The sequence below is a fragment of the Gastrolobium bilobum genome, unplaced genomic scaffold (assembly GCF_033153095.1).
Source record: "Gastrolobium bilobum isolate Gb01-03AN ecotype WA unplaced genomic scaffold, APGP_CSIRO_Gbil_v1 utg12160, whole genome shotgun sequence".
In the NCBI taxonomy this organism is placed as follows: Eukaryota; Viridiplantae; Streptophyta; class Magnoliopsida; order Fabales; family Fabaceae; genus Gastrolobium; species Gastrolobium bilobum.
Genome location: NW_026898262.1, coordinates 346,065 through 355,357, shown reverse-complemented (window position 1 = coordinate 355,357; position 9,293 = coordinate 346,065). Strand labels below are relative to the sequence as shown.

Here is a 9,293-nt window from a genome sequence, read left to right as displayed (position 1 = left end):
ATGACAGAGTATATTAATGTAATTAGTATAATTTAAGAATTAACTGTAATGATTTTGAAGATTACAGTGACACTTTGTAAATAAGCTAAAGATTCGGAGGTTTACATGTACTTTTCTAAATTTTCACAAGCAAACTTTGTTATTATACAGTATGACTTGGGTTTTACGTAAAACATCATTGTAAATTAAATGTTTAAAATTTTATGCATTGTTTTGAAATTCTTATGGATTAACATAGATACCATCCTACCCGCTAAGTACCTTATACTGGCCTTATTCTTTTGGATAATGTTTATACAATGATTTTTATCTATCAAAATTAAATGAAATAATAACCTATTGTCTACGTTTTATGTTAAGATATTTTTTTTTTCAAAGAAATAAAAATCTAAAAAGGATCTCTTGTGCAAAAGAAAATAACGCTTTTATTCTATTTTTCAAAATATAATCAATGTCTGTACAAAATCATGTCAACCTTCAGACTCCTATTTTCTAATAAATTAAGAAGCCTAAAATTGCACATTGAGCATAAGCTACAGGAATATACAACCCGCACATGACTTGAGAGAAGAGATGAAAGCAAGGCGAGCCTCTATCACCGATGACTAGGGCTGCCACGGAAAATACAAATTGAATAGCAATCAATGGCATTGCTCAAATATCGAGTCCCAAGTTCTCTTTCCATTTCAGGCGCCCCTCTGTTCAAGAAGTGTTTTATCTTTTTGTCTTCAACTGAGGTACTTCTTAATAGAGAAAGATCATCTGTCTGTCACCTTTTTTGCGTCCATCAAATAGATGAAGTGTGCGTCATGCTCAGCTGAAAAGTAAGAAATCCTTCAGATAACTAAAAACATTTCTATTCATGAAAATCTTCATATGGTGAGGATCCACTTGAAGTATCACTGTCAAATGGAGTTGTCTCTCTCGGAGATGATGGTAGTGATTCTCGTTGTTGTGAAGATGAACCTACAAGTGATTGAAACGTCATTCCTCAAGTAATCAAGTGAACACGAAAGGAATTAATTAGCAGAGATGAATAAATAAGATCGGGAAGTAAAACATCAAAACACATCAGAGTTTTTTTCAAAGGAAATGACAAATTTCACCAAAAGCCACACTGCTTTGAGTAGTTAATTTTTCAAGCCTAGGCAACATACGACTAGTTGAAAAAGATAAAGTGAGTTTGTTCTGAAGTTTAGATTCAAAAAGCTAGCATAATCTTAATGTTAGGGTATTCAAACAACTAAAGTAAACACACAATCAGCCCCAGAAAAAAATAAAATAAAAGCACCCAATTTAGGCAGTACAACACACGGCCAGCAGTTTAAATGACATACAAGTGTTATTCATACTAAAAATGATCCCCAAAACATAGTTACCACGATGAGGTAGTAGTCACTTGTAATCCAACCAAGTAATAGAGAAACTAGTGAATTGAGGACCATGATGCTTTTACTTTATTTAAGCAATCAGTCTTAAAGATTTGAAACCAAGAAAGAAAGAAAAAAAAGAGAATAGGTGAAGAATCAACCAGAGCTATCCAGAACTTGTGCACTAGGATTCAGGCATTCAGCAGAAGAGGCACCAAGGGTTTAGAAAACGCTTGAACCATGTTTAGAAAAGAGGAATGCACACACGGAAAAGAGAGTGAGGAGATAATAGCAACTTAGGTAAATCTTGTCCACCCACATAATTTATTCTAACAAGTGTATAGCATAATAAGAATAAAATGAAAACAATACCTTACCACAAAGATCCTAAAGGGCTAAACCATAGTTCGTTAAAATTCTATTCATCTCTTAACAATCCAGATAGGAGAATACAGATTTTGACTTTTTTGGTGTATTTCCATATAAGTCCTTTCAGAGTCACTCTCCTAATCATTGAAATTCTAACTTGACAAACCCATTTGGAAGTCTGAAACTCCCTCCAAATTCCAGCATTCTTTTAGTACCGCTGCACTTTATAATTGCAGATCTAGTTCAGCAACAATATATCTGTACTGTAAAACAAATAGGTTTTAATGGAACTATCTATTAGGGATTCTTGGTGAACACTGGGTGTATCCTTTCACCTTGGAGTAGTTTCTCATCACATATTTAGACGGTTTTGGCAAGGCTTTCCTGTTGGGTTGGTTTTGCTGGTTTCGGGCTTGTTCCTTCTATTGTTTGGTGCTTAGCTTCTCAGAATTGAAGACCCAAAAAAATAAAAATTAAAGATTTTGGCAAGAGTAAGGAAGGTATGGATTTATTGCAGCAGCTATTTTTGCAGTTCTCTGGTGTATTTACTTGGAGAAGAATACCAGTATTTTCAAATGTCTTTTTCCCTTACGTTTGTTTAGGATAGGATTGTGTTTATAGCTTGGAGGTTGCTCATAATTTTGTGAAGGGAATTTATATTACTGATAACCAAACAGTTACGACAACTTTGTCGCAGCCCCTTGAGCGATTTTCTTTGTAGGGGGGATTTCTTATACTCTTTAATAATAAATTTTTGGCCCTAAATGTACTTTCCCTTTTTTTCTTAGTACTATTGTTAGAATATTTAGAAGATATCTTGTGATATTCTAATTGTATCTTGAAATAATTTAGAGTATTTTAGATGATCTATTAGGATTGGTCCCCGTGTTTTCTTATATCTCATGATTTGTTTCCTTATTTTATTAGTCTATTACTAATATAAATAGGGGTTATTATTTTATCTTAAATATCACATCCTTCACAACAATATCAATATAATCTTATTCTAAGTATTGTTAATCTCCTATAAGTAAATCCTTATAATTTCAACATGGTATCTGAATGATATCATTCTCTGTGACTTATCCATCACTATTTTAATGCCGAGTTTATTATAATCTAGAGCTCTACTTTATTTTTATATGATTATCCACCAATTTTTTTAGTCCCCACCATTGTGCCTTCTTTTCGACAGTCAAAACCAATTATTTTCCAACCATTGTTGCCGGTAAAATGTCCAACGACCATTCCAACCGAAACACACACCGCCAGACTTGCCATCAACTGTTTTCTCTGTTGCCAGAGTCTCAATTCCAGTCGTCTCTTCATGTGCCCCCATGCGCCATTCCCATTGTCTGGGTGTTGTCATCCTCCACAGCCTCGAAAGTGTCTATGCATGTGTATGGCCTGTTTCCCAGTCAATTTTGGTGCAATAGTTGCCACAATGCCCCCTCTTCAAATTGCTTCTGCTACTAGTCATTTTGGTCTACTTGTTCCCTTTATTGCTCTTCACATTGTTGTTTTGGTCTGCTAAAGAGTGAAGCTTGCATGCTTGTTGTCCAGGTGGTGGTGACCTTCCTCGTCATGGTGCGTAGTCAGTCAAAGGTGCCTTGTTGTGTTGCTTGTCATGATGTGACATAGACACTGGAATATCATGTTGCCATGCCCGTGGTGCCATTGTCACCGTGAATTTTCTGCTGAACATAAGATGCAACGTATGACCCATGTGGTAAAACTGCGAAAGACCTAGCTAGCTCATACCTGCTCATCACCCTAGTCTTCATTATGCTTTCATTGGTCAAGTACCGTCGTATAGACTCCTTGAAGTTCAGTTCTGCTAAATGGAAACAAAACAGAGCTACTTGTCTAGGCTGCAAGCCAAGTTCTTGAGTTATGACTTATGAACTACTTCATTTTCAACTCCCACAATCAGAAAATGGTTTAATGTCTGGATGCACATTGTCCTCTTTCCAGATTTATCCACCTGTTAATTGTCTCATTCTGAATGCCAAGATAACATTGAAGGGGAAAATTTGTCCTAGATACAGTTTGGCCCAATAGGTCTTTGTCCCAGACCCAATCTGGCCATGGTAGTCTTGTTCTCAAATGTAGTTTGGTCCTACCAGTCTTTGTCCCAGGTGCAATATAGTCACACCGGTCTTTGTCCCAGATACAATTCGGACCCACCGGTCTTTGTCCCAAATATGCAGTTTGGCTCTGTTAGTCTTTGTCTGGTTTTTTTTATTTTTAAGATGTCATTTGTAACAAGTTGAAGCTTAGCAAGCTTTAGCTTTGATTGGAAGTGATAGAATATCTAGAAGATATATTGTAATATTATGATTATATTTTGAAATAATTTAGAGTATCTTAGATGATCTCTTAGGATTGGTTTCTATACTTTCTTATATCCCATTATTTGTTTCCTTATTTTAGGAGTCTAATATTCGTATAAATAGGGGTTATTATTTTGTCTTTAATATCAAATCCTTCACAACAATATCAATATAATTTCATTATAAGTATTTGCTTTCCTCTCTTATGGCTAAACCCCTGTAATTTTAACAAATATATTCCTATTTTAATGGAAATCCCAAAAAAAACAAAAAAAAAACAAAAAGTTGTCCATGAATCAAATGAATATTAAGTAGTCATAAAGGCTAAAGCACTAGCATGAAAGTGACACTTGAACAAACCTTTCTGTCCTCTGGAGCGGAACTTCTTAGTGTGCCTCCTAATAAGCTTTTTAGCTTTTGTAATGGTGAGCTGCCTAGCAAAAGGAGAGAACTCGACATCGCTTTCACTCCAATCACCTTGAAAATCATTCTCTGCTTCACCCCTCATTGTTCGGAGCACAAATGCCTTTGCCTTGCGGCGTTGGGTATTGAATAGTCCTCTAATGGATGTCACAAATCCATCACCTGCACCATCACCTGGACGCTTAGGCCAAGAGGGTGGATATTGATCAGATTTTCCTGCCTGGCCTTCATCGTCACTAATATTAAGGTCAATTTCGGGAACACCAGCTCCAGTGGACTGACTCTGACCTTTGTCTTTAAATTTTTTACCCTGCATGATCCAGATAAAATAAAAATATTTAAAGGAACTTCAGTAGAAACAAGTTGTCATCAGATGGATCTATGTAATTAATATAGAATACTTTTCTTGATTTGTAAAGGCTGTTTTAAAGGGAATCACAAACATAACCACTTCACTCAAGTTTCATTCTGCCAAGTTACTATAACGGCATTTTGTTTTATAATGTCTTCATAAATTTGCGGGGGTATATATAACAAGAAAAATGAAAGGAGAGAAGGTAACTGTAAGCCATTCATCACCTGCATTCCAGTCACAGACTTTAGGACTCCCCAGATGATGTGCTTCTTAACTCGTGAGAAGAGTCTTCGCCAAGTCCCAGTAAACTCAGCTCGGTGAAACTGATCCATCAGTAATTTGAGATCATTTACAACAAATCTTTGCCCTTCATATGTAACCAATAACTCAACCTGCAAGAAATAATGCACAACTTTTAACATAAATTTGAATTATTGCATCATATGTGATGATAGATAACAGCTTTACCAAAAGGCCCAAAACCTCCAACCTGACTAATTTTGATGTTGTGAAACTCCATCATCTTTCGAGGCCTAGATCTCTTCTCTTCATGTGACTTAGCCACCTTTTTTTCTTCATGAGATGATCGGCCACCTTTGACAACTTTGGAATCTTTTGATTTATTCTTAGAAGCTTCATCTTGTTGCTCAGTAGAACCAAATGGGCCATTTTTAGAGGAAGAGAAGCTTCGTAAGACGAGTTCATTAGCTACAGATTCTGCCACAGTCTCTTCCCAAGTTCTGTCAAAGGATGATGTTCTTCTCAACTCAGGGGTTGTACCAGTACCAGGGTTTGCTTTGACATTTTGCACTTTGGATGCCTGCAAGCAGGTTGCAAAATTCCTTTTGAGAAATCTAGCATCTAAAGTTAATGGGAGAACACAAGAAAAAGAAAAAGAAAAAAAAGAAGCTATATTTCCCTAGCTCTCCCACCAATGCAGCCCAAACATTAGCATTCTCTGATATTATAAATAACCTAACTTGAGAACCATGTATTAGACAATTAATCAAATACTCACTTGAGCTGAATCGACATTGACTGAAGGCTGACTTGTTGCAGGAAATAGCATTGTGGATATGCCAGATTTGGATGAGGTCTCGGACTCTTTTGTTGAGTGATTGCTCGAAGCAGAAGTTTCAAGAACTGCTGAACCTTTCTTTACACGCCTTGCACCAGCAGTGGTTGAAACCTTCCAAACCTCCTGTATAAATAAACACCAATTTAATTTATGATAATTCATATGCAAATTGTGCCTTGAATTTTGTAGACAAGGAAATACGAAATTTGTAATCCTAAACTAACCTGTCGGCGTTGGGAATCTTGTTCTTCTTCTGGGAAGAAATACTCCCACATCATTCTGTACATCGTCTCTGTTAAATGGATCTTAAGGGGATAAATCTCTACCTATAGTGAAAAGTGAATTCACATTAGAAACAAGCTGAACCAGTCTTGGCATTCCTAGCAAACATATAATGAATAAATTTTTTTTTACTTTCTGATTCTGAATCCCTTTGTATTCAACAGATCTCAGTTCTTAATAAAATGGAATATCATCGGTGATGCAATATTTAATCAGTAATTCCTTTTATAGAAATAGTTATTAGCCCAATTCACTCAGCATGCTTGACAATTATGGTTGAATGGTAGATAAAAAAGAACAATCAAGGTAGATAAAAAAAAAGATCCTTTTTGAGTCAAAATCACAATAACTGCATCTGGCAGAACTTTCCATCAATTTTAATAATAAAATAAGAATCTCATAGACAGAAGGAAAATATTACAAGAAATGTGATGATATTCTCCAATGGAACAATAATAGAAAGAGGAATTCCTAAAGAGAAACACTTTTGAAGACTACAATAAAATACCATGAAGATACCATTTCAGAATACCACGAACAATCTAATTATGGCTGAATTGTGTGTCTAGAAAGTACACACAAGGTCTATGTATATATTACTGTTAGTATTAATTACAATAATTCAAGTCTAATTATGCAGATATACAATCCTAAATTAGTTCCTAATTGATTCTATCATATATACATGATATGTTACCATATATTTAAGAAATTCTAACCCCCGCCTCAAACTGGTGTGCGTATATCATATGCACCAAAATTGTCACATATATAGATGAACTGGGGACCCTAAGGGCCTTTGTGATAATGTTTGCAAGTTGGTCATTAAAGTTTACAAATCTGTTGCAATCTCTCCAAACTAAATTTTCTCAAGAATAATGTGGCAATCGATCTAAGTATATCTAGTTCTAGTTCTTTCATCAAAGATAGGATTTGAAGATATATGCAGCGCAACCTGTTTAGTTCTTTGAGCAACTGCTTTAACTAGATGAGTTCACTAGTCAAATTCTAATTACTTAATATTTAGCTTCTACAATTGATCTAGCAACTATAGTTTGCTTCTTGCTTTTCCGTGATATCAAGCTCCCAATCAAAGAGATCTGCTAACCCACACCTGCCTTCATTGCAGCCTCCTTTGTTGTTGCTGGTTTTGGTCCCTTTTTTTGCACCTTCATCACACTCATCCTTTTTTCAGCTACCAAGCCCGTCACAGGCATCGTGGTCCACCACCAACTGCCACTTCTTCTCGTATAGGCAACCTTGCTGGACTAACTATCATCCGCAGTTTAGCCAATTGGCGCTGCATCCCTCTCACCCACCCTAATGCACTGGGGAGTCTCTTTGTCCATTCATTCACAAGCCGTCCTTCAGGCAACTCTAGCAATGTGTTCAGCCACTGTTCAGCCCGTTGTTGGTCTTATTCATCTCATCTCAGCCTCCTCTACCTGGATCTTCCCTCACCTTGTCCAATTGTTATCAACCTATCAATCCTCCTTCCAAATAGCAAGCCTTTACCTTTCCCGATAACCTTTTCTTACCATCAGACCGAGACCCTCTACCACCATGTCGGATACAAAGAATGCCCATCATTCTACCACCACCCATTGTACTTCCCAGCGTACCTCAACCACCATGCCTCTCACCCCCCAATGATCTACTAGTTTTATATCTGTAAAGAAACAATTCAACCCAAAAGCTTAAGCTGGTGGATGAGGGCTTTTTAATGGTTTTATATATCTCAACACACCTCCTCACACGAAAGCCCAATGGGCTTGAAGGGTGGACAATGCACAGGCCCACCTACCTGTGCAGAGAAAGAAATTCCACTTGAAAGAAAGTTGGAGGCGGTGAGGATCAAACCCGGGACACGAGGCTCTGATACCATGTAAAGAACCAATTCAACCCAAAAGCTTAAGCTGGTGGGTGAGGGCTTTTTAATGGTTTTATATATCTCAACAATATCCTACCTATCCGTTAACAGAAAAGACTATGATATGGTACCACCCTAAGGACAATTTAGGGAAAGCAATATGGCTCACTCAGCAAGGCAGTTAGAACCTCTTGCAATTGGTTCTAACAGAATGGCGTGGGAAGTGAAGTTGAGGTGATTAAATAGTAAGGAACGAGAAGAGGGAGGGCATCAGGAAAATTGTCTTGGAAGTGGAATCTTGGGAGAGAGTGAGGCCTCTCCAATTGTCTCACATTATCTTACATTATCTTTTTATCTTCTTGCATTGTTATTTCATTTCCCAACTCTTGGTTAATTTCCCTTTTTACTGTAATTGTTGTCATTGTTGTACTGTCATTTAGCTTGTAATTGTCTCTTGAAGTCCATAAATATTTCAGAATCCAGTTTATCAGGTCCAAATCCCTTGTTCTTTGCTGTCATTTCTTTATTTGATCGGAGGTCTCTATCAGACTACTTGCAATAGGCCCAAGCCATTCATACCACCCTCAAAAGGTCGACTGAAATCAGACCACATTGAGGGAAAAGCTCCTAATAAGAAAGATGTGATGTTCAATGAATGGGATGACGAGAACTCTCTTATCATGACATAGTCGAGTAATTCGTCGACCCTAAAGGTTAGTCAAAATTGCATGCTCCTACCCACATCCATGAAATTTGGGATAACTTTCACTAGTTCTACTCCACCAAATAAGAAACAAATATTATCTCAACCAAAAAGGAAGCTCTCTCAGTTACAGATTATTATGGGATTCTTAATGGGTTGTGCATCAAACTTGACCAATATCAGAATATGAAGACAGAGGCAGTAAATAGACCACATCTTTCAGTTCCTCTCTGGTTTGAATTATGAGTATGACCCTATCAGAGTACAAATTTTGCGGAGGGAGAAGCTTCTATCTGTCTCAGGTTTTCTACACTGTTGTGGAGAAGAGAGTAGTCAAGCTGTAATGCTTGATGACAAGCCCACTGATGCGTCAGTCTTGGCAACGAGGAAGACCAGTATAACAAATTCGTCTTCTGCCTCTGAACTGAAATGCTTTCTTTTAGCCAACTAATAATTTAACTAGGTCTATATATTGTAATGAAACTGCAAAGATTTATTAATTCAGAAATA

At 36.9% G+C, this 9,293-nt stretch overlaps 1 protein-coding gene across 3 annotated transcripts in view; it reads right to left on the bottom strand.

Moving 5' to 3' along the window:
- Window positions 1-458: 458 nt before the first annotated feature.
- LOC133314287 (protein SABRE) overlaps window positions 459-9,293 on the bottom strand; it is a 50,697-nt gene continuing 41,862 nt past the window's right edge. For all 3 annotated transcript variants that reach the window (XM_061515734.1, XM_061515735.1, XM_061515736.1), the window contains exons 18-23: window positions 6,153-6,254; window positions 5,869-6,051; window positions 5,341-5,670; window positions 5,075-5,242; window positions 4,433-4,805; window positions 459-966 (exon numbers count right to left, since the gene is read on the bottom strand). In XM_061515734.1, coding sequence (XP_061371718.1) covers window positions 857-966; window positions 4,433-4,805; window positions 5,075-5,242; window positions 5,341-5,670; window positions 5,869-6,051; window positions 6,153-6,254 — 1,266 coding nt within the window. In that variant the 3' untranslated portion in view covers window positions 459-856. The remainder of the gene's footprint in view (window positions 967-4,432; window positions 4,806-5,074; window positions 5,243-5,340; window positions 5,671-5,868; window positions 6,052-6,152; window positions 6,255-9,293) is intronic.